Source organism: Polypterus senegalus, chromosome 1, assembly GCF_016835505.1.
Source record: "Polypterus senegalus isolate Bchr_013 chromosome 1, ASM1683550v1, whole genome shotgun sequence".
NCBI classification, from domain to species: domain Eukaryota; kingdom Metazoa; phylum Chordata; class Cladistia; order Polypteriformes; family Polypteridae; genus Polypterus; species Polypterus senegalus.
Window position 1 is genome coordinate 321,263,209 of NC_053154.1, and position 26,013 is coordinate 321,289,221.

A 26,013-nucleotide genomic window follows, 5' to 3' on the forward strand; every position below is an offset into this window, starting at 1 on the left:
GCAATGGAAAGCTGGTGGCATTTAATGGAATTGCCAATGCACGGTCAAAGTCATCCTGTTGAATTATTACCAATTCATTTACCAGGTCAGAATATGATTCAATTTAAAGAGGACGAAGAAGCAGAAGGTTTCGAGGTAGCAAAAAATAGAAATATAAAATTATTGGCTTATTTTGAAATTAGTAAAACAGATGTAAATGCAAAAGCATATACGTATGTACAAATTCCTCAACATTACACATGGCAGAAACAAAAAAGAGTGTGGCATCCAAGAAAAATTCATTGCAAAAGTGTTGCTTGATTAAATATTGTATCACCAAAAGATACCAAATGGTTTCATTTTAAATTATTGTTACGTGAATTGAAAGGAGCAACGTTGTATAAAGATGTTCTAACAATAGATGGAACTAAGTACGGGACTTTTCAAGAAGCGGCACGAGCAGCTGGGTTATGTAAATTGGACAACTATATGTTTGAAATGATGTCTGATGCCACTTCTGTAATGATGCCTGACAAAGTAAGACACTTCTTCGTGTACTTAATTATGACGGGTGAAGTTGATGCTTTACAATTATGGGAAGCATTCAAAGGAACATTATTGAAAAGTCAAATGAACATCCAAAGAAATGTTAGCCGCAGAAGATTTAACGATGCAGCAATTTGGACTTCCAGAAGAAATTAACGAATCAGAGGTAAAGAAAGAGATAAGAGCAGGCGAAAATTTAACAGTGGAAGACCAAAAAAAGTGATATCAGAAAAATTTATTCCAAATATTGTTTTTACTGAAGTTGTAAAGTAAAAGTGAACATAATGCATATGTAACGATTCCCATGAAAAAAACAATCTCTTTAAATTGTATTTCCAGGAAAACAAACCCGGGGGTTGGTGAGCGAAGGGAGCAGGGGGTGAAGCCCACTAGTAATCTAATATATAAAACAGAGTCGATGTATGTGTGTTTGTTTGTCCGCCATACAAATCTGTACTGGGCGTCCGATCTCCACCAAACTGTGCCTGGGGCTCCTTTGTAACGAGGAGGAAGTCATGAGGTATGTTTGGTTGGGAAAAATGTGGCATGCGTCCCCGTACTTATCGTTGCAACAGACGTTCAGCGCGGCGCCATCTAGTGGCAGCTTTGGTCTCAGTGCATCGCTCTTTACCCATGTTTCTTTAAATTGCCAAGAGATGGCGCAAGTGTCCAAGTATCAGAAGGCCGACTGCTTTGATCAGGTGAAGGGGAACTACCGTATGGATGTAAAACATGAATGACCCAGTGCGCTTGACCGGCTCACACACCTGCGTTTTTTCACGGATCACACTCCCACACGCACTTGTAGTGTTCATTCGCCAACGTCCGATATATGCAAGCACGTTTAAACAGAGACTCACCTTAAAAACACAACATCCTTCCCCCACCATTTTCCCCAGATGCAGCACCAGTTGTATTTTACTTCTATTTGTAGTTACCATCACCAACGTCCGTTAGATGGCAGCACGGTTCAACACAGACGCTCCTTACAAACGCTTTCTGACATATTGTAAATAAGGTAAATTCATCTCACTGTGGTCCTTATTCCATACGTGATACCATGCTTTTTGCTAATATACCCATGCCAGTGTAAAAGAGACGTAGAATTGGAAGGTCCACTTCAGATGCCAGAAGAAAGTCTATTTCAAGGGCGTCTGAAATGCCACAGCAGACATAATCCAGAGTGGACGAACTTAGAACAAACAGTTTTCTGATCCACATTTTATTATATTTCTAGTTCTGTTTCTTTCATTTGGGAAATCCACTGGTTATAGTTTCCCGGGCAATGCCGGGTATCCTGCTAGTAAATACATAAATGTTTCTATGTAGAAAGCAAAGCATAATGCAAAACATAGAGAAAAGCAGAATGAACATAAACTAAGGTATCATGATTAAACAAGAAAGACATGAAATAGCTTTTGAGCACCAGCTTGACCACAGTGGGGTGGGGTGGGGGATTAGCGGTCCAGGATGAAATACAGCAAAATAATTGAGACTGAATATCTGCCAAACGCTGGTGCTGATGTTCACTGATTAGCGGTGGTCAAAAGCGTTGCGGTGACCAGTCTACACTGGACAAATGAATAACTGTCTTATTCAGATGGGACTCACTGTACATCATGAGGTGGTGTAAAGCATTTTTTTGTGACAGGACTCCTGCAACGTGTATTTTAGTTGCATGTCGTTTCTCATGGGTCGATTTTAACCAGTGGTTATTTATTTTTTTTAACTTTTTTTATTGAAATTAAAGGCTCCATAAACTTTACTTTGATATGAACAGGTACTGACATGAGTGATTTGGGGGGACGAAAAGGTCTTCCAGTAATATTTATTTTACCCCACCTCCTGGTGTATAAATCATCCCTTCCAAATAGTGCTTAGGACTGCAAAGGGGGTGTCATACAGTCAGCCGGCGTGTAAAGGTTGTGTCCTGGTTCTCCCCTATAGTGAGTTCTTTCCTTATGACCCTTTACTCCTAGATGCTGACTTAGAGGGGTAACTGTAGAGGATACCCACCTCAAAACACCCACCAAGCCCACCATTCTGTACAATTTTCAGCCTCACAAGCTTCCCACCACTGACCCCTGTGGATGCTGCAGGAATGTCCTGGGACTGTGAGATAAAGGCAGGCTTGTTCTTAAAAGGAAGATGAGGAGAAGAAAAGCAAGACCAAAAGTGTCAAACAAACCAAAACAGGAGACAAAAATCTGTAATATAAGGGAACAAAAGCACAGCTCAATAAACCAAAACGTCAAAGTATTTGGTTGGTAATTTTTTTGCGCTCTTGTTGAGCTGTTTTCTTTACTGTTATTTTCCATGATGGGGTTTGCAAGGTTCTGAATATGAATTTTGCATTTAATTTCATAGTGGAAATTGTTTTCAGTTATTAGAAATTATTTTACATGTTTTTTTTGTCGCCATTTTGTTTATTTCGGTGCTGCAATTTGTGTAGTTATGGTCATGACTGTACGGACTGAATAAAGCAGTCGGTAAAAAAAAAAAATAATAATAATAAAAATATTATGAGTAATGGCCAGGAGAAAAGATTTGGTCAAAGAACAAAGCCAAGGTCAATGCTGGGAGTTAGAATTTAGCTCTGGTTAGAGTCTTTGTTTGTCCTTCTAAGGCCAAAGATTACAAAAACAATGATTGCAAGTATCACCATGTGTATCCATTCTCAGATAATCCAGGACGTTTATACGGTGTGGAAGTAACCGCCGAGGACGACAGGAATACAGGTCAAATTCCGTTACAACAAAGTATCTTTATGTTCCCGACAGATGCCCCATAAGACAGAGTCTACATAAATACATTCAGCAGATACTTTCATTACAACAAAGTGCCCAAAAGACCTTGAGATGCCTGAATGAATCAGCCACAGATCAGTTCGTTCAGTTGTGTACAACGATCCCCGAACTTCGTAAATGTTTCTCTTTCTTTAAACTTTCCCCGTACTGTTTTTTTTTTTTGGCTGCGTTTGTTTTCTGTGGTTTTCAGGGATACCTTTTGCTTATTCCTCGTCAGCATTTGAAAAACGTCCATTGGAGTTTAACTTATTGTCACCCTCCTAGAGAAATGGCAGACACAAAAAAAGACAGCAGTTCACATAAAAAAGAAAACCTGAAATTTTTGTGGCCGTCGATTCTGGCAAAAAGAAAAAAATAGACGTTGGTTCTGATCGGGGCGCTCGAGAGACTGAGCGAGGAGTCGGAGTGTCTGGGCTTGCGAGTGTCCTGATAAAAAACCCAACATCCAGGCCTTGAATGACCTCTTGGGCACGGCCGTCAGCAGTGTGTCTGTCTGCAGAGAGAGTGTCGACCTCGTCGAGAGGTTTACTTACGTGACATTCATGTGACTTGGTGACTCTTCCTATGAAGTCAGTAGACGGATTGGGAGAGCATGGGGGGGTCGTGAGGTCTCTGGAAAGGGGTGTGTGGCGCACCCGACAGCATCCTTTCACATTTAGATAATGATCACGTTGAGTTCCTCCCACTCAGTTGCACAGGAGTGCTTCATCCATTGGATTTGGGCATCATTCGCACCCTGAAAGTGTATTACTGCAAGGAAATGCTGAGAGAAATTCTTGTCAGCATAACTTGTAGGCAGGAGGAGATTAAAATTAACATGAAAGAAGCTATTGAAATGATTGCAAATGCCTGGACGCAAGTTAAAGAAAGCACCACTTCTTCTTCTTCTTTCGGCTGCTCCCGTTAGGGTTTGCCTCAGCAGATCATCTTCTTCCATATCTTCCTGTCCTCGTCATCTTGTTCTGTCACACTCATCACCTGCATGTCCTCTCTCACCACATCCAAACACCTTCTCTTAGGCCTTCCTCCTTTCCTTACCAATGCAATCTCGCCTCTCTGACTTTGTCTCTCACTATAGTGACAAATAAAGAATCCCATTACTAGGAAAATTTTCATTACAATGAAATATTTTTTTTGGTCCCTGGCACTTCGTTGTAACGGAATTTGACCTGTAGTTCAATCAATCAGTCTTTATTCAGGCACCAGTGAGCACATAGGATTCATGCGTCGCAAGGCAGAAGAGTGAAGTTCCACTTTTCTGTCGGCTTTTTTATATTTTCTCCTTCCTCCCTTCCCCTTGCTTCTCAAAATGCATAATATCGTTTACCCAAGTATTTCATCGTGTGTTGCACAAATCAGCCAACCGTTTCTGTTTTATGGACGTGTCAGATGGAAGGAAAGGTCATCTTTCCTGTGTCTAACAGATGCGTTCCTATATAGGAAGTTGTCCCAGGTCAGCTTACTGCACCCTGTCTTATGATCGACGCCTGTAAGAAGAACCTGCCATTATAGCAAAACAGCTTTGTCAGCTTTTAACCCTTAGTAGTTTGCAAGCAGTTCATTTTTCTTTCACAACGGTCACATCGATGATATCACCAGTCACACATTCAGGGTACACCATGGCATGCATCACAGTGACAAAAGATCTCAAAATGGTTGTGCCCACGACCAAAACATAATGGTGATGGAAACTGTGTTAAAAATGAACCACTTTTAGAGGAAGCTTCTAAGTACAAAATAAATTGTAAAACTGAATACCTTGGGTCTGAAAAAAAAAAAGGATTTTTATCACTAAAATTAGACTCACAAAAAATGTAATAAACATGTCAATCATAAAAACTGTCACAAATAAACACAACTAGATGAAGGTTTGGAACAGCCACCCGTATAATGTATGTTGGCTGCAAGGGTAGAAATTTTTAAAGACTTGTTGACAAGACTGAGTCCAAAACAGAACTGATCACATATAGTAAAGATGGTGGATTTAAATGCCCATTCAGGAAGTGATGTCATCTTTAGGGCCTGAACCAGAAGTGATGTCCTCGGGACCAGAAGTGGCGTCATCTTTGGGGCCGGACCCGGATGTGGTGTCATGAGGACTGGAAGTGGTGTCATCGAGGGCGCCGGAACCTGGTGGGATTTCCTGGGAATGGTCTGCAAGTAACAGAGAAAGACGGTCAGTACACTGTGCCACCCCCCCGGTAGGCTACTCAGGCCCTTTAGCTGCCTCCTACTCAGACGTGTGTGTGACACAGCAATGTACCGATGGTGGCTATGGAACACGGTCCTGTAAATTTCATGACTGACGTCATCAGTGGCGCGTTAGGCATGTCATTGTTTGAATTTGCGAAGATCAGGAAGTCCAATAATTACACTTCCTGTTGCTTGACTTTTGCTTTCGATACCCGCACTACGATTCTTGGGTTTAGACTTGTATATACCTGAAAGAAGGAACTGATTTTTGGTTTCACCTCTCTGCTCATTTTACACTTTCTTTCCTGGTTATCTCCTCGTGCAGTGCTAACAGCTAGAGTAACGAGTTTTGTTTGTCATCCTAACACCACTAGTGTTTTTCTGTCAGAGAACGGATAAGAATTTTTTTTTTTTGTGTGAGACCCAAGAGGTGGACAAGCATCAGAAAAAGACCAAAACCAGGAGATCAAAACATACAACCGACAAGCCAAAACGGGAGATGAAAACGAAAGTCGAAAATGTGTTTGAAAAAAGGTTGAAACCAAAAAATATCAGATTTTCAAAGTTTTAAGCAAAAGGAGGATTAACAAAATGTGGTTCTGATTTTGAATCTGCAACCTGTCGCGTTGATTACTTGTGGGTCACAACCCTGACAACGTGGGAGTCCAGAATGGTGGCACTCGTTAAAACAGAAAAATGGCGGCCAAAATGACCCAAAACAATTATTCATCCAATAAAGTAAATAGTCCAATGTACGATTAATGAAAACGATTGAACTAGGCAGTGTGATTCTGTTGAAGCTAAATATCCGAAAGGATTGAAGACCAACCAGGTATCCTATTTTCATAAATGAAATAAAAGAAAACAATGATAAAGATGTCTCGGATCCTTCCTAGTTGTCAGAAAAGCCTTTCTCTGTCATGGAGTTGTTGACACGAAGAGAGTCAGGCCTTCTGATGCTCTAGTGGTTTAAGTAGCTCCCGGGGCAAAGGAGTGGAACCTCCAGGATCGTTCTGAAACTGGTCTGTACTGGGACCAGTCAGGAGGAGAGAAGAGGTGGTTGGCGATCACTTTTGCACCTGCCCAGTGGTCGACAGTCTTAACTTGGGGGATTCGTCTTTGCGGTTCTATTTAGTGTGGCAAATAAACAATAAATACTAACAAATACCAAATTATAACAAAGATTAAACTAATACGACTCCAGACTCTAGTAGGTGCCATTGCACTGGTAAAGAAACTGAACATGAAGTGCAAAATTCCAACTACTGTAGTTGATTCAAAATGGTGATGTTTTAGAAAGTGTTATATATAAAAACTAGCAAAATATCCACTCTTCGCAGCGGAGAAGTAGTGTGTTAAAGAAGTTCTGAAAAAGAAAAGGAAACATTTTAAAAATAACGTAACATGATTGTCAATGTAATTGTCGTAGGCTTATTTTAGCACTGAGAGTGAATTTGATGACTGAAAGAGTTTAATTTATAATTGTAAATGTCACGTATGAGAAATGCCCATTTTTAGGATGCAAGGATCTCCTCTTTGTAAACAACATTTGCAATTTTGACCTCGGGCTGTAAAATGACCAAGCTGTCTGCTGAGCTCACTCTTGAGCAATGCAACGTACAGTTGGCCATGTGAGAAGCAATCTTGGGTCAAGTGAATGGCGACCTTTGTTAGAGTCTGGCCCTCTGACTTATTTATTGTCATAGCCAAGCAAACCCTTACTGGAAATTAGAGGCGTCTGAATTGGAATGGGAGGCCAGAGGGTGTGAGAGGGAAGCGATGAATAAATCCAGTCTCCCCTGAGCCAGTTCCAGCGAAGACTCAATGAGGTTCTTGTGCAGAGGTTTGATGTGAAGCCTGGTGCCGTTACAAAGCTTTGGTGGTTGTAAGTTTCTTAGTAACATAATTGGTGCGCCGACCTTCAAAAGTAGAGTATGCAGAGGCCTGCCCGGAGGATTAAGAGTGTGAAGAAACTAAACGTAAAGGCAGAAGTCACCAGCAGGAAGACGTGAAGCAAGGCGAACAATAACAGGCTTGAAGCGATGGAGTAAACAAGAAGGGAGCAGTGAGCATGACGAACAGCTGAGGACTGTAAAGAAGCGAGGTACATGAGCACGGGATGTCATTAATGTATATAGGCAGGGAGCCAACCACGTGGTAGGTGTGCTGACAGCAGCCATGCAGAGAAAGGGGACGGCCCTTGTGCGCCTCTGCCGTGAAATAAATCGTCTGTTAACGGAAATAAGGAATGAACCCGCAAAAGGAGAGGTCAGTTCCAAAAGTTCTTTACGGTATCATGGTAAACACCGCCAAAAAGAAATGTTATTTTCGAAAGTTTATTACGGGGCACGGCGCATACTTAACTTTTGTAAGTACAGTGTAAAGGATGAGCATCGGATATTTGGGCTTCCTACGTATATTGGAAGTCACAGAAATAGTCAGGAGGGGTTTCCCCATCTATATATACAGTTTAGGGAGTACACCCGTTTCTCTCCCTTCGGTGTTGCAATAGGACATGAAACATACCTAACTTTTGTAAGTACACTGCACGGAATGAGCATGTGAAATTTGAGCTTCCCACCTATATGAAAAGTGAGAGAATTAGTGATGAGTCAGTGAGGGCTTTGCCTTTTACAGTCATATGATAAAGTTTGGGATCCCCTCTCAGCCTGCATTATAGTTTACTCTACAAAACAAAAAAGATAACAGTGGTATGTCCTTCATTTCCTAGGAACATCTGAGTACTGGGGTGTTTTCCGAATAAAGATTTTAATAATGATGAAATTAAATCAAATGTGAAAAAATGGCTGTGCACAAATGTGGTCCCCTTGTCATTGTGCTGATTTGAATGCCTGTCACTGCCCAATGCTGATTACTTGGTTGGATGAGCTCGTTAAGCCTTGAACTTCATAGACAGGTGTGTCCAATCATGAGTGGTCAAAGGTATTTAAGGTGGTCAATTGCAGGTTGTGCTTCCCTTTGACTCTCTGAAGAGTGACAGACAGCATGGGATCCTCAAAGCAACTCTCAAAAGATCTGAAAACAAAGATTGTTGAGTCTCGTGGTTTAGGGGAAGGCTACAAAAAGCCATCTCAGAGGTTTAAACTGTCAGTTTCTACTGGAAGGAATGGAATCAGGAAATGGAAGGCCACAGGCACAGTTGCTGTTAAACCAACTTAGGTCTGACAGGCCAAGAAAAATACAGGAGTGGCATATGAGCAGGATTGTGAGAATGGTTACAGACAACCCACAGATCACCTCCAAAGACCTGCAAGAACATCTCACTGCAGATGGTGTATCTGTACATCGTTCTACAATTCAGCACAATTTGCACAAAGAACATCTGTATGGCAGGGTGATGAGAAAGAAGCCCTTTCTGCACTCAAGCCACAAACAGAGTCGCTTGTCGTATACTAATGCTCATTTAGACAAGCCAGATTCATTTTGGAACAAAGTGCTTTGAACTGATGAGACACAAATTGAGTTATTTGGTCAGAACAAAAAGCGCTTTGCATGGCGGAAGAAGAACAGCGGAGTCCAAGAAAAACACCTGCTACGTACTGTCAAATTTGGTGGAGGTTCCATCATGCTGTGGGGCTGTGTGGCTTGTTCAGGGACTGTGGCCCTTGTTAAAGTCGACGGTCAGATGAATTCAACCCAATATCAACAAATTCCTCAGGATAATGTTCAAGCATCAGTCACAAAGTTGAAGTTACGCAGGGGTTGGATATTCCAACAAGACAATGACTCAAAACACAGTTCAAAATCTAGAAAGGCATTCATGCAGAGGGAGAAGTACAATGTTCTGGAATGGCCGTCACATTCCCCTGACTTGAATATCATCGACAATCTATGGGATGATTTGAAGCAGGCTGTCCATGCTCGGCAGCCATCACGTTTAACTGAACTGGATAGATTTTGTAAGAAGAATGGTCAACAATACCTCCATCCAGAAACCAGACACTCCTCAAAGGCTATAGGAGGCGTCTAGAGGCTGTCAGATTTACAAAAGGAGGTTCAACTTGTACCGCTGCCCCAGGAGAACAACTCACCCTGGGTAACCGCATGATTAGAAAACTGCTGGAGCAAAGCAGTTCAATGTCGAAAATCTATCGGGCAACGTGACCAACGAGCGTCCTTTTATTTGACCCCTCACCACAAGTCCCAGCTCAGCATTAAACTACAAGCCATTATCACAAAATGAAGAAGAGGCAAAAGAATAACACATATATATTTTACATATAAAATAACAAACAAAACAAGTACATAGCAATCGAAACCACCCCTCCCGGTTTAGGAGTGCGATGTTCATGAATAGGAGAAACCAGTTTGTCCAAATAGGTTTACTGTCCTTACTGGTTTTGGCAAAGAGAAATCCTACTGGAATACGCCGGCGGTTGAGCCGATAACAAATAGTTCAATCCTACCGGTCCAAGGAATCATCAGCGAAACCAAAGAATAAAATAAAAGGGTCCGTCTTCAGAGACGCGTCTCCTTTGTGTCGCTGAGTGAGCACAAAAAAAATGTTTTCCAGCAGATATTTTACTTGGCACTACCTCGTCTGTTCTCTTTGCTCCTCCACAAGATGTCTCTCTCTCTCTCTCTCTCTCTCTCTCTCCCTTCTTTTCCGGTTTTTAAGTCTTCAGCACCAACCGCCCTGACCATGTTATGACCTCCCCCTTAAAGGTGTATTTACAGTGTCCACTTTCTCTGCAATGCACCCTAAGGAGCAGCAAACTGTCCACGGGATAATAGCACATGTGGCATCCTCTACAAACTAAGTATTGATGTCATATCTCTGTTGGGGTGCCCACATTTATGCACCTGTCTAATTTTGTTATGATGCATGTTGCATATTTTCTGTTAATCCAATCAACTTAATGTCACTGCTGAAATACGACTGTTTCCATAAGGCATGTCATTTATTAAAAGGAAGTTGCTACTTTGAAAGCTCAGCCAATGATAAACAAAAATCCAAAAAATCAAGAGGGGTTCCCAAACTTTTTCATATGACTGTATATGTATAGATACTAAGGGTTACCGTAATGTCCTTGAACTTTGCTCTTGGTCTTAATCGAGAGTTTATGATATGACCTATTAATTGGGAGGAGCGGGCTACATCACCCATGTATTTGGGTTTCGGGTCCTTGTTATGTCAAATGGCGATGCGGTCATGCACCCTTACTGAAACATGGTGGTGTACCCACTACAGTGTAGACAAGAAAAGAAATACGGTGACCTCTGTTCACAGTGAAACACGCTGCACAGAACAACCGACTGTTTGCATTGCAAACACAGGTCATTCATTCTGACCGTGACCAGTCATCCAACCCAATCAAAGAATTGAAGGCGTAGACTTCCGCCGCCATGTTATTGGGTTTCGGGTCCTTCACGTAGCGAGTATGTGACATGGTCTCTAAAGTAACAACAGATGAGCAACATCAAGATTCTAGAGTATTTACAGTATTGCCATTTCTTCCATATGCAGTAGTACACCATACAGTGAAACCAAACAACGTTCCTCCAAGACCATGGTGCTGCATAGAACACAGGACAACGATGAATCCATGACACACAACATAAAGACACGTAATATACAGTATAACAAGGTGCATGTGAGTCAAATGTGCAAACATGTGCAACATTGCAGAGCAGAACACATACAGTATATCAGATTGGTCCAAACTGTTACACATTCTGGTGGTGAGGGCCCAAATGCTTTGGTACCTGTTTCCCCAGATGACAGCAGTGTAAACAGTGAGTGTGAAGGGTGTGTTGAGTCATTCACTATGCTGGTGGCTTTGCAGATGCAGCGTATGGTGTAAATGTCCATGATGGAAGGAAGCGAGACACCGATGATCTTCTCAACTGTCTTCACTATCTGTTGTAGGGCTTTACGATCCCTGACCGTGCAATTTCCAAACCAGACAGTGATGCGGTTGCTCAGGATGCTCTCTATGGTTCCTCTGTAGCATGTTGTTAGAATAGCTGGTTGAAGATGGGCTTTCCTCAGCTTACGCAGGAAGTACAGCCACTGCTGGGCTTTCTTGGCTAAAGAGCTGGTGTTGTAGGACCAGGTGGATACTCAGGAATTTGGTGCTATTGATGACCTCCACAGTTGAGCCGTCAATGCTCAGTGGCAGATGGTCACTCTTAGTCTTCCTAAAGTCAACAATCGTCTCCTTTGTTTTGTCTACATTCAGAGACAGATTATTGGCTTTACACCAGTCTGTTAACCGCTGCACTTCCTCTCTGTATGCTGACTCGTTGTTGCTGATGAGACCCACCACAGTCGTGTCATCGGCAAATTTTATAATGTGATTAGAGCTGTGCGTTGCTGCACAGTCATGAGTCAGCAGTGTGAACAATAATGGACTGAGCACACAGCCTTGAGGGGCTCCACTGCTCAGTGTGGTGGTTCTGGAGATGTTGTTTGTAATCCTGACTGACTGAGGTCTCACAATCCAGTTACAGAGGGAGGTGTTCAGTCCCAGCTGGCCATGAAGGACATTGCAGCAACCTTGGCGAAGTGTCCTGAAGTGCTGGGTTTTGTGAGTGGTGCTTCTTCAAGGACCAGAGGTCTGAGTGTTACTACACGTAATAAAACAACCCGGAGCTTGCGTGGAGCGCAGTTGAGTTTTAACACCGCTCTCATTCTTGCTTTCTCCAGGCGATCCTGATGGATCACAACTGCTCGACAAGAACGAGGATGTACACAACTCAGGACAACTCGCAGCCGTACCCCATGATGGAAGATGAGGAGTCGGAAAGTGATGAGTAGCCAAACCCTGTTCTCCCTTTCTCTCTGTCTCTCTCTCTCTTTGTCGCCAGAGAAGTCACCCTTTTATTGTGCACGCCTCCGCGGTGTTTTCATTTGTGTGTGCGTATGCGTGCGCGTCTTCATGGAAAAAGTCGTGTTTTTATGTGTGCCGTGCGGATATTGTGTGCCCAGTCAAGCAAACCAAAGCTATTTTTATTGCGGCCAATTGATTAGCTAAAAGAGTCACGATCAACCACTGGCCTTATGGGGGGAACGAGAATGGCTTTTATGTTGGAAAAAAATTATTTTTATGTATTTCCTTTTGTTAATATAGCATATATTTTTAATTATCTATTTAAAGCTCTATGTCATGGGGATTGTATTTCTTGATGCTGTACGTCAAATGAAGTTTTATTTTTTGATTGTCTTTACTGTGTAACCTTTGATAAAGTCGAGAGTCGCTGGCCTGTAAGCTGTCTGTGCGGTTGACGGTGGAATTAAAAGTGGAACAGGGGGCCGCAGTCACATTCCGACTCGATTAGCGGGTCACAAAATGCAGTGCTTAACCTCACAGATCACCACCAGGGGGCATCAGCACCTCCTAATGCAGGGGTCCCTACCTCCAGTCCTGGAGGACCACCACATCTGTAGGTTTTCATTCTGACCCTTTTCTTAATGAGTGACCTATTTTGGCTGCTAATTAACTTCTTTTGAATTCATTTTACTTGACTTGCTCTTGAAGACTCGGACCCCTGAATTGCTTCTTTTTCCTCAGTTAGCAGCCAAATGATACAAAATGAGCCAAAACAACTGGTGTCCAGCATACAATATCTGAAAATAAAGAAAGAAGAAGGTCTTGGGAATGCTGATCTGCTCAGATCCACAAAACATTTGAGCAGCGCTGCTCTTAGAAAAGAGAAAATCAACAATTTCAGAAATGTCTGAAACAGCAGCAACAAGCCACGGAATTGAAGAGCGGGTTTAATGAACAAGAATCGGCACCTCATTAAGCAGCTGGTTGGAGTGAAATTGGTTGGAATTTGAGGCCCTGACGTAGTAGTTAGTCTTCTGTTGGCTCCCTCACTTCACATTTCATTTGTGTTTAACAACAACAACATTTATTTCTATAGCACATTTTCATACAAATAATGGAGCTCAAAGTGCTTTACAGGATGAAGAAAAGAGAAATAAAAGACAAAGTAAGAATTAAAATAAGACAACAGTAATTAACACAGAATAAGAGTAAGGTCCAATGGCCAGGGAGGACAGAAAAAACTAACAGCTGGAAAGAAAAAATAAAATCTGCAGGGGGCCACGAGACCACCCAGTCCCCTCTGGGCATTCTACCGAATATAAATTAAAACAGTCCTCTTTGTATTTAGGGTTATCATGGAAGGAATTGATGATGGTGGTCATGTAGACTTCTGGCTTTTAATCCATCAATGTAGGACATCACGGTGCTTTGATCAGGTGGTGGTGGCGCAGGTCGCCACCACAGAAAACCGGAAAAAGAACAGAAGAGAAAGTAGGGGTTAGTACGGATTTTAGAGCCACCATGAATAGTTACGATAATAAACTGAATATACAGAGCATCAGGATTTAAATGAAGGTGAAGTTATGAGAAGGCCATGTTAAAGTAATGTGTTTTCAGCAGTTTTTTTAAAGTGCTCCACCGTATCAGCCTGGTGAACTCCTATTGGCAGGCTATTCCAGATTTTAGGTGCCTAACAGCAGAAGGCCGCCCGCCTCACCACTTCTTTTAAGTTTTGCTCTTGGAATTCTAAGCAGACCCTCATTTGAAGATCTAAGGCATTGTCGGGCAACCGGTGTGCCGTGGAATTTTCTAGGGGCGCCGCGAAAACTTTTGTAAAATATTTAAAATTGCTAGTGTTTTTGTACTTTTGGTTGATTAAAAAGATAATGTTTAAAAAAAAAAAAAATTATGTTGGAAAAACATTGATTGTTGAATAAACGAATGTATTTATTTTGAATGCAAGTTAAAATTTTCGCTGTTCACCATTCATCATAATATCAACACCAGTGGTGTCAAAAACACATCTCGCAAGACTTAAAAAGTCTCGTTGTTAGAAGATCTCGCTCACTGTGCAGATACGGAAATGCAGTCTAAGAAACGCGAGAGACTTCAAATGATCGACAAGGAAATGCGCGTCTGTCTTTCGAAAATTGATCCTCGCATCAATCTCATATGTGCTGACAAACAATCTCAACGTTCACATTAATTAAATTAAAGATTTATCCTTTGATTCCTTTATTAATAAAATGTCTTTCAAACTTGTAAAATTGACTGTTTTTATTGGCGATCCACAGATTGTGGCGTCACGACTTTATTTATGGGCAGTCCCTCAGGTGCGCCGCAAAAGAAAATTTTTGGCCGCAACTCGAAAAGGGTTTCCTTTCACTGATCTAAGGTTACGATTTGGAATATATCAGACATTCGGATATATAAGATGGAGCGAGATTATTTAAGGCTTTGTAAACCATAAGCAGAATTTTAAAGTCGATTCTAAATGGCACAGGTAACCAGTGTAGTGACGCTAAGACTGGTGTGATGTGCTCGGATTTTCTTTTCCTAGTTAAGATTCTAGCAGCTCCATTCTGCACTCGTTGCAATTGATTTATGTCTTTTTTGGGTGGTCCTGAGAGGAGTGCGTTACAGTAATCTAGTCGACTGAAAACAAACGCGTGAACTCATTTCTCAGCATCTTTCAGTGATATAAGAGGTCTAACTTTTGTTGTATTTCTTAAGTGAAAAAATGCTCTCCTAGTGATCTGATGAATATGCGATTTAAAATTCAGATTACAGTCAACAATCACCCATAAGTTCTTCACCTCCGTCTTGACTTTTAATCCTAATGCATCAAGTTTATTTCTAATAACCTCATTATATCCATTATTGCCAATCACTAAAATTTCTGTTTTCTCTTTATTTATCTTGAGAAAATGACTATTCATCCAGTTAGAAACACAAGTAAGACATTGCGTTAGTGAAACAACACAAGGAAAGAAATGAAGCAATTCAGAGGAACAATGAAGAAGTTCAGGGAAGCAAACCTTAAAAAAGCAATTCAATTAAAATGAATTCACAAGAAGTTAATTAGCAGCACAAACAGGGCACTCATTTAAAAACAAGTTAGAATGAAAACCTGCAGCCATGGTGGTCCTCCAGGATCGGAGTTGGCGACCCCTGTGGCCTAATGTATTGAGAAGGGTGCTGCATAAAATGAAATTCAATCTATTGGATGAGAGGACGGTGAGACCTGTTCATTGGGTGACCACTAGGGGTCAGTATGTGCAACCAACTAATCGGCAGCCCCAGGCCCTCGGCTTTCCTCCTCTGTGCACTGATAACAAACTCCTGAATGGTGGCTCTACAACTTCAGGCAGATACAGCTTGTGAACGTGTTAACTGTACTTGGGTCTTTATTTATTTTTTTAAAACTTCCAGAAAAATGTATGTGCCTTCTTTGAACTTGTCCGTCGTTCCTTGGATTCATGACAGGAGCACAAAGCCGATGTCAGCGTGTACTTACTCTGTGTATTACATGTGGCAGACACTGGTGGAGGGGCTTTGTGGGCGGGGAGGGGGCTTGGGGGTCAAATTCTTGATTCATCAATAAATGTTTTCTGAATTGATTTTCGGTTTTCTTGTCTTCTATACATCTGACAAGTTTAGAGGAGGAATTAAGTGTGAGGCTGCGGGTCCCCCTGCTGGCACAAGCTGACAAATGGAGTGCAGGCCTCAAAAGACACCAAACCCCCTCCCAACCTGCCCCATTTGCAGGTCTGCACCCACTGAACAGGCCTCTGTGGTAAAAGTGAACAGCACCCCTCGGTGTAAAGGCCAAATGTCAAAGAATCCTGATAAGGGTGTGTCACGTGACTGTGACCATGACACGTGTGACGTCCCTGCAGCGGCGATAGAAAGAGACAGACAGTTACAGTAAACGAGGTGTGTCTATTAAATCACTCACCTTAATCTACAGCTGTGCTTGACAGTTTGTGAACCCTTTAGACTTTTCTATATTTCTGTATAAATATGACCTAAAACATCATCAGATTTTCACTCAAGTTCTAAAAGTAGATAAAGAGAAACCAGTTGAACAAATGAGACAAAAATATTATACTTGGTCATTTATTTATTGAGGAAAATGATCGAATATTACATATTTGTGAGTGGCAAAAGTATGTGGACCTTTGCTTTCAGTATCTGCTGTGACCCCCCAAAAACTACAACTAAACGCTTCCGTAACTTCTGATCATCCTGCACACCAGCTTAGAGGAATTTTAGCCCATTCCTCTGTACAGAACAGCTTCAATTCTGGGATGTTGGTGGGTTTCCTCACATGAACTGCTCGCTTCAGGTCCTTCCACAACATTTCGATTGGATTAAGGTCAGGACTTTGACTTGGCCATTCCAGAAACATTCACTTTATTCTTCTTTAACCATTCTTTGGTAGAACGACTTGTGTGCTTAGGGTCGGTCGTTGTCTTGCTGCATGACCCACCTTCTCTTGAGATTCAGTTCATGGACAGATGTCCTGACATTTTCCTTTAGAATTCTCTGATATAATTCAGAATTCATTGTTCCATCAATGAAGGCAAGCCGTCCTGGCCCAAACCCTGATACTACCACCACCATGTTTCACAGATGGGATGAGGTTCTTATGCTGGAATGCAGTGTTTTCCTTTCTCCAAACATAACGCTTTTCATTTAAACCAAAAGTTTTATTTTAGTCTCATCCATCCACAAAACATTCTTCCAGTAGCCTTCTGGTTTGTCCACCTGATCTTTAGCAAACTGCAGACGAGCAGCAATGTTTTTTTTGGAGAGCAGTGGCTTTCTCCTTGCAACCCTGCCATGCACACCATTGTTGTTCAGTGTTCTCCTGATGGTGGACTCATGAACATGAACATTAGCCAATGTGAGAGAGGCCTTCAGTTGCTTAGAAGTTCCCCTGGGGTCCTTTGTGACCTCACCGACTATTACACGCCTTGCTCTTGGAGTGATCTTTGTTGGTCGACCACTCCTGGGGAGGGTAACAATGGTCTTGAATTTCCTCCATTTGTACACAATCTGTCTGACTGTGGATTGGTGGAGTCCAAACTCTTTATGGTTTGTAACCTTTTCCAGCCTGATGAGCATCAACAACTCTTTTTGTGAGGTCCTCAGAAATCTCCTTTGTTCGTGCCATGATACACTTCCACAAACACGTGTTGTGAAGAGCAGACTTTGATAGATCCTGTTCTTTAAATAACACAGGGTGCCCACTCACACCTGATTGTCATCCCATTGATTGAAAACACCGGACTCGAATTTCACCTTCAAACTAACTGATCATCCTAGAGGTTCACATACTTTTGCCACTCACAAATATGTAATATTCAATCATTTTCCTCAATAAATAAATGACCAAGTATAATATTTTTGTCTCATTTGTTTAACTGGTTTCTCTTTATCTACTTTTAGGACCTGAGTGAAAATCTGTTGATGTTTTAGGTCATATTTATGCAGAAATACAGAAAATTCTAAAGGGTTCCCAAACTTTCAAGCACAGCTGTATATTATTACAGATGTAATGCTTGTCCCCTTCATTATACTCCCCATTTGCACCAATACACTGCTGCAGTCTTGCTTTCCACTGGTCGAAGGCGGGGAGCAAATCAATTTGTGTCAGCTGTTTTAACACATCCGCAGCATCAACGGACTCAAAACGTGTCTCTTTAAGCACCGATTTAACTGTTGGGAAAAGATAAAAGTCGCACGGTGCTAAATCGGGCGAATGTGGAGGATGTTCAAGTGTAGTAATGTGCTTGTTGGTCAAAAACTGCTTTACAGAAAGCGCGGTGTGAGCAGGCGTATTGTCCTGGTGAACAATGAAACCCACAGTTGCGGCCGTTTTTTTTTTTTTCTGACTTTTTCTCACAGCTTTATCAAAACTTCCTTATAATAATGCTGGTTAACTGCTGTGCCTTCCGGAACCCATTCTTCCAAAATTACACCCTTGATATCGAAAAACACAATGAGCGTGGCTATGAATTTTCACTTGCTTTGACGAGCTTTCTTCATTCTTGGTCACGACAGTGTTTTCCAGTGCATTGACTTTTAAATTTAGCATTTTTTCGGCACACTACAGAAAACATCCATCCATCCATCCATCCATTATCCAGCCCGCTATATCCGAACTACAGGGTCACGGGGGTCTGCTGGAGCCAACGCAGGGCGCAAGGCAGGAAACAAAAACCGGGCAGGGCGCCAACCCATCGCAGCTACAGAAAACACAACCAAACTAAATGGCGACTCACAATCAACTGGACGTCACCGAGTGTTGCTGCTTGTCATGCAGGTTCGGCCATGTTCAAGGTCACCACGCATGCAGTTAGAACCGGTTCTGACTGCTTTTGTTTACTGGGTGGAATCACAGTCTCGTTATTTAATACAGGTAGACATACCTCGTATGTAGGGTTGTTAGATTAGAAAATTAGAAATACGGGACACTCTTAAAATCCATCCATCCATCCATCCTCTTCCGCTTATCCGAGGTCGGGTCGGGGCAGCAGCTTAAGCAGAGAGGCCCAGACTTCCCTCTCCCGGCCACTTCTTCCAGCTCTTCCGGAGAATCCCAAAGGCGTTCCCAGGCCAGCCGGGAGACATAGTCCCTCCAGCGTGTCCTGGGTCTTCCCCGGGCCTCCTCCCGTTGGACGTGCCGGAACACCTCACCAGGGAGGCGTCCAGGAGGCATCCTGATCAGATGCCCGAGCCACCTCATCTGACTCCTCTCGATGCGGAGGAGCAGCGGCTCTACTCTGAGCCCCTCCCGGATGACTGAGCTTCTCACCCTATCTTTAAGGGAAAGCCCAGACACCCTGCGGAGGAAACTCATTTCAGCCGCTTGTATTCGCGATCTCGTTCTTTCGGTCACTACCCATAGCTCATGACCATAGGTGAGGGTAGGAGGTAGATCGACTGGTAAATTGAGAGCTTTGCCTTACGGCTCAGCTCCTTTTCACCACGACAGACCGATGCAGAGCCCGCATCACTGCGGATGCCGCACCGATCCGCCTGTCGATCTCACGCCCATTCTTCCCTCACTCGTGAACAAGACCCCGAGATACTTGAACTCCTCCACTTGGGGCAGGATCTCTCCCCAACCCTGAGAGGGCACTCCACCCTTTTCCGCTGAGGACCATGCTCGGATTTGGAGGTGCTGATTCTCATCCCAGCCGCTTCACACTCAGCTGCGAACCGATCCAGAGAGAGCTGAAGATCACGGCCTGATGAAGCAAACAGGACAACATCATCTGCAAAAGCAGTGACCCAATCCTGAGTCCACCAAACCGACCCCTTCAACACCCTGGTTGCGCCTAGAAATTCTGTCCATAAAAGTTATGAACAGAATCGGTGACAAAGGGCAGCCCTGGCGGAGTCCAACTCTCACTGGAAACGGGCTCGACTTACTGCCGCAATGCGGACCAAGCTCTGACACCGGTTGTACAGAGACCAAACAGCTCTTATCAGGTGGTCCGTACCCCATACTCCCGAGCACCCCCACAGGATTCCCGAGGGACACGGTCGAATGCCTTTTCCAAGTCCACAAAACACATGTAGACCGGTCGGGCAAACTCCCATGCACCCTCCAGGACTCTGCTAAGGGTGAAGAGCTGGTCCACTGTTCCGCACCAGGACTAAAACCACACTGTTCCTCCTGAATCCGAGGTTCACTATCCGACGGACCCTCCTCTCCAGAACCCCGAATAGACTTTTCCAGGGAGGCTGAGGAGTGTGATCCCTCTATAGTTGGAACACACCCTCCGTCCCCTTTTAAAGAGGGGACCACCACCCCGGTCTGCCAATCCAGAGGCACTGTCCCGATGTCCATGCGATGTTGCAGAGACGTCAACCAAGACAGTCCTACAACATCCAGAGCCTTAAGGAACTCGGCGATCTCATCCACCCCGGGCCCTGCCACCAAGGAGTTTTTGACCACCTCGGTGACTTCAGTCCCAGAGATGGGAGAGCCCACCTCAGAGTCCCCAGGCTCTGCTTCCTCATTGGAAGGCATGTTAGTGGGATTGAGGAGGTCTTCAAGTACTCCTCCCACCCCACAACGCCCGAAGTCGAGGTCAGCAGCGCACCATCCCCACCATATACGGTGTTGACACTGCACTGCTTCCCTCCTGAGACGCCGGACGGTGGACCAGAATCTCCTCGGCCGTCCAAAGTCGCTCTCCATGGCCTCCAAACTCCTCCCATGCCCGAAGTTTTGCCTCAGCAACAACCGGCCGCTTCGCTTGGCCTGCCGGTACCTATCAGCTGCCTCCAGAGACCCACAGGACAAAAAGTCCTATAGGACTCTTCTTCAGCTTGACGGCATCCTCACCGCCGTGTCCACCAACGGGTTCGGGATTGCCGCCACGACAGGCACCACCACCTTGCGCCACAGCTCCGTCAGCCGCCTCAACAATAGAGGCACGGAACATGGCCCATTCGACTCAATGTCCCCACCTCCCTCGGGGCGGGTTGAAGTTCTGCCGGAGGTGGGAGTTGAAGCTACTTCTGACAGGGGACTCTGCCAGCCGCTCCCAGCAGACCCTCACAACACGCTTGGGCCTACCAGGTCTGACCGCATCTTCCCCACCATCGGCCAACTCACCACCAGGTGGTGATCAGTTGACAGCTCCGCCCCTCTCTTCACCCGAAAGTGTCCAAGACATATGGCGCAAGTCCACGACACGACCACAAAGTCGATCATCGACCTGAGGCCTAGGGTGTCCTGGTGCCAAGTGCACATATGAACACCCTTATGCTTGAACATGGTGTTCGTTATGGACAATCCATGACGAGCACAGAAGTCCAATAACAAAACACCGCCGGGTTCAGATCGGGGCCATTCCTCCCAATCACGCCCTTCCAGGTCTCACTGTCATTGCCCACGGAGCATTGAAGTCTCCCAGCAAAACGAGGGAATCCCCAGAAGGTATGCCCTCTAGCAACCCTCCAGAGACTCCAAAAGGGTGGATACTCCAAACTGCTGTTCGCGCATACGCACAAACAACAGTCAGGACCCTTCCCCACCCGGCGGAGGGAGGCCACCCTCTCGCCCACCGGGTAAACCCCAATGCACAGGCTCCAAGTCGGGGCAATAAGTATGCCCACACCTGCTCGGCGCCTCACCGGGGCAACTCCAGAGTGGTAGAGAGTCCAGCCCCTCTCAAGGAGATTGGTTCCAGAGTCCAAGCTGTGCGTCGAGGTGAGTCCGACTATATCTAGCCGAACCTCTCACCTCGCGCACTAGCTCAGGCTCCTTCCCTTCAGAGAGGTGACATTCCACGCCCCAAGAGCCAGTTTCTGTAGCCGAGGATCAGACCGCCAAGGTCCCGTTCGCCACCACCCAACTCACACTGCACCCAACCTCCTTGGCCCCTCCCATAGGTGGTGAGCCCATGGGGAGGAGGACCCACGTTACCTCTTCGGCTGTGCCCGCCGAGCCCCATGGGTGCAGGCCCGCCACCAGGCGCCGCCATCGAGCCCCACCTCCAGGCCTGGCTCCAGAGGGGGCCCGTGACCAGCCCGGCAAGGGAAAACGTTGTCCAAAGTTTTTTCTTCATTGGAGGTTTGTTGAACCGCTCTTTGTCTCATCCCTCACCTAGGACCAGTTTGCCTTGGTGGTTCTACCAGGCATAAAGCCCCGGACAACATAGCTCCTAGGATCATTGGGACACGCAAACCCCTCCACCACGATAAGGTGGCGGTTCAAGGAGGAGCACTCTTAAAATCGCTCTCTATATTACTTTATATACAGTGGAACCTTGGATTGCGAGTAACTTGGTTTATGAGACTTTTGCAAGACGAGCTAAAATTTTTAATACATTTCGACTTGATAAACGAGTAAAGTCTTGCATACACTTTGTCTGCCGAGCGTCACATGATCACGATAGGGCTGATGGTTCTTCTCTCCCTCGCTGCGGGATTGTGGGTAATCATCAGTCGGCATGCCTCACTCATATAGTCTACATCCGTCCAAGCGTATACTGTTTATTGTAGCGGGATCTGCCACACTGCTATACACAGACACAGCAGTCAGGCAGGATTGTGCCCAGGTTAGTGGCCAAGTAATCCTGCGCATTTATAATGTTCCTTGTATCACCCATCGACGGCAGGCGCTTATAGCATGTCCACGATCTTTTAGGATTCGCTTTTACGGCGAACTGATGCAGCGCTGGGAGCCTGCGATTGCTTTGGGACGCTCTTCCGCGTGTCGTCACGTTGGCTGGACATTAGAAAGCCACTCACTGTTTTCAATCAATCAATCAACATTTATTTATATAGCACATATTCATACAAAAAAAAAATGTAGCTCAAAGTGCTTTACAAAATGAATAGAAAAATAGAAGACACAGTAAAAAATAAACATAAGTCAACATTAATTAACATAGAATAAGTAAGGTCCGATGTTTTATGTGTTTTTACTTTATATTTTGTATTAACAATTTTTATATGAATAGTTTTGGGTTGTAGAATTAATCATCTGAGTTTCTTATGGAGAAATTCGCTTTGATATACAAGTGCTTTGGATTGCGAGCACGTTTCTGGAACGAATTATGCTCCCTACACACCCAGACCAATATCCTCTTTAATAAAAACCCATGTGTGCGTCCACGTAGTGATGGGTCGTTCTTGAACGAATCTTTAATGTGACTCGGGAAGAACGAGTCGTCTCGTGGGAGTGATTCGTTTAGTCGCGCATGCGCATTTGCGCAACTTCCTATAGTTTCTGTATTGGAATTGATTCACCTGTTTCGAGTCTTCGGGTTTTTCCGAGTCATTCGTTCATCACGTGACAGCCCCATAAGCTTAACCTAGTATGCAGTCTGAGCCGGAAACAGAATTGATTAGTTCATCTCTCGAGTCTTTGGGTTTGAGTCGTTCGTTCATCACAGTACCATAAGCTTAACCTATGCAGTCTGAGCCGGAAAGAGGATTGAACGAAATGACTCGAAAAATGATTCGTTCATTTTGCTGAACGAGACTCAAAGGTCCGAGTCGGTAAAATTATCCGAACTTCCCATCACTAGCGTCCAGGTGTCCCCGTGTGTGCCTTTTGGTGAAGTGCGCATGCACGGACCGCGCTGTGCTTCGCGCCGTGCCTTGCCCATGCGTAACGGCACCGTGGACGCGCACACACTGGAAGCTGGGCACACAGTGAATGGCCTTGCCACGGCCGTATGGAGGAATATTTCGGACAAAATGAAATAAATAAATAAATGCGTAAATAAATAAAAGTACTTTGAAATGTGAGCATAAATAAATAAATGTGTCATGAAATGAGAGCCTTAATAAATAAATATGTCATGAAATGAGAGCATAAATAAATAAATGTGTCACGAAATATGTTTTTCGTTGCTTATTTATTTATTTCATTTTGTCCGTAACATTCCTGCAAACCGTCATGAAATACGGCTTGAAATAAAACTGTCACTTTCACTCGTCAAAGTTGAGAGGGTGGGCTCTAACACGCCCTCTAGTTACTGATTGGTGAATCGATAGCACAAGAATTAATTAGAAAAATGCTTACTACAGCCGATGAAATGGATTCTGCCGAAGATATTACGTATATTTTAGAGAGAATTGAAGATTTATCGGAAGAAATTACAATGTTGGCGGCCCTTTTAGAACTGAGTATTTGACCCTTGTTTTACGAGTATAAAATCAGTTGCATATTCGCAGCTACTTTTTCAAACAACTGTACAGCTCTGATCAGTGGCAAAGTTGTTCAGTTCAAAATATTAGTTGGAGCTGCTTTGGGCATTTCATGTCAAAGTACCTAACCTAATACAGTACAGCCGTTGCAGCTTACCGTATATCAAACTGGCTCATTCGCCTTGTGATCGTCTTCTCCGATACACCATATAGATCTGCAATCTGTTGTACTTTTAAACCGCATAACAGAAGGTGTTCTATTGACTCAGCTGGAATGTCAAAGGATGGACGTCCAGAGCAGGGAACTGCGTCACCTGAACTGGAGTGTAGTAGAGTCTGTTCCACCTGTTCTTCGATAATTTCAAAAACAGTTTCATCTATATCGGAGTCTAAAAGGGTCGCCAAAATTGTAATTTCTTCCGATAAATCTTCAATTCTCTCTCTGAAATACGTAATATCTTCGGCAGAATCCATTTCATCGGCAGTAGTAAGCATTTATCTAATTAATTCTTGTGCTATCGATTCACCAATCAGTAACTAGAGGGCGTGTTAGAGCCCACCCTCTCAACTTTGACGAGTAAAAGTGACACTTATTTCATGACGGTTTGCAGGAATATTACGGACAAAATGAAATAAATAAATAAGCAACGAAAAACATATTTCGTGACACATTTATTTATTTATGCTCTCATTTCATGACATATTTATTTATTAAGGCTCTCATTTCATGACACATTTATTTATTTATGCTCACATTTCACAGTACTTTTATTTATTTATTTCATTTTGTCCGAAATATTCCTCCATACGGCCGTGCATGATAAGAAATAAAGGACGCCATTGCTGGGGAGAGTGCTGATTGGGTAGTCGCGGCCGCGCACATAACATCCGTTGCTGGGGAGACGCCACACATACAATACTCAGCTGCGCGCCAGCACAGATTAAAATACTTGCTGGGGAGGCGACACAGTCACGATTATCAGGTACACGCCACACATTACATCAGTTGCTGGGGACACTCTGCTGATTGCCCACTATTGTGACAGAAAATTAAAGTCATATTACGGACATCAAAGCCAGTATTACTGTCAGAGAAAATTAAAGACACACAATACAGTGACGCATATTACAGCCACATACAAGCCAGTATTACTGTAAGAGAAATTATTACGGACGTATCGACTAACAACATGCCACCCAAAAAAAGGACACGTCAAGTAGGACAAAAGACACGGACAATCAAATCCTGTATAAGTAACATCTCCTGGAAGAACGGTCAGCTCAACAAGTAAACATCAAAAAGAAAGGCTGAAAGACAAAGAAAAATACGAGCAAATAGATCGATTGAAGAAAAAGAAAATGACTGTCAGAAAAACACTAAAAGAGAAAGACTCAGAAGAGCAAACCTTAGAAAAAGTTGCCATTTACTTGCCAGAGCCCGTATTCAGCCGCGGTCAGTTATATGTTGCATTATCAAGAGTTAGAAGTTTTCCAGATGTTGTTGTCAACGTTGTAGATGGTCCTGAACAAGGCAAACTGCCGCCAAACTCAGACAGAATATTTACAAGAAATGTTGTCTGTAATGAAATTGTATAGAAAAAGGTAAAAAAATAGAATTTTTTTCCTAAATATCTTCTTCAGATATTGTGTCTTACAGATTGTTACAAAGTTTTACACTACGGCAATATTAATTATACTTACTGTATTGTCATATACGTTTCTATTTTATTTTTTTATTATTATTTTACTTTAGGCTTCTTGCAAAAATATTTTTGACCAAAAAAAAAAAATTAAGGAAAGAAATAGAATGAGGTCATTAAATATAGACGGTTCCTACTAATGTTTAGGCACTACTGTTCTAGCGCCTGTTATTGTAACGGGCTTAAATGTCGAGTATTATATAAAAGTAGAGACACAAGTTAAAAACATAAAGCAAGGATTTTAATGGGTTATAAGGAAAACAAAAGTAAAATCATTTGATTGATTAAATTATTAATTTAATACAAGCT

General features: G+C 43.4%; 1 protein-coding gene across 3 annotated transcripts in view; it reads left to right on the forward strand.

The window, feature by feature from the left end:
• Positions 1-12,973, forward strand: part of slc18a2 (solute carrier family 18 member 2) — a 224,028-nt gene extending 211,055 nt beyond the window's left edge. For all 3 annotated transcript variants that reach the window (XM_039737103.1, XM_039737096.1, XM_039737105.1), the window contains exon 16: positions 12,196-12,973. In XM_039737103.1, the coding sequence (XP_039593037.1) occupies positions 12,196-12,306 (111 nt within the window). In that variant the 3' untranslated portion in view covers positions 12,307-12,973. The remainder of the gene's footprint in view (positions 1-12,195) is intronic.
• Positions 12,974-26,013: the final 13,040 nt, after the last annotated feature.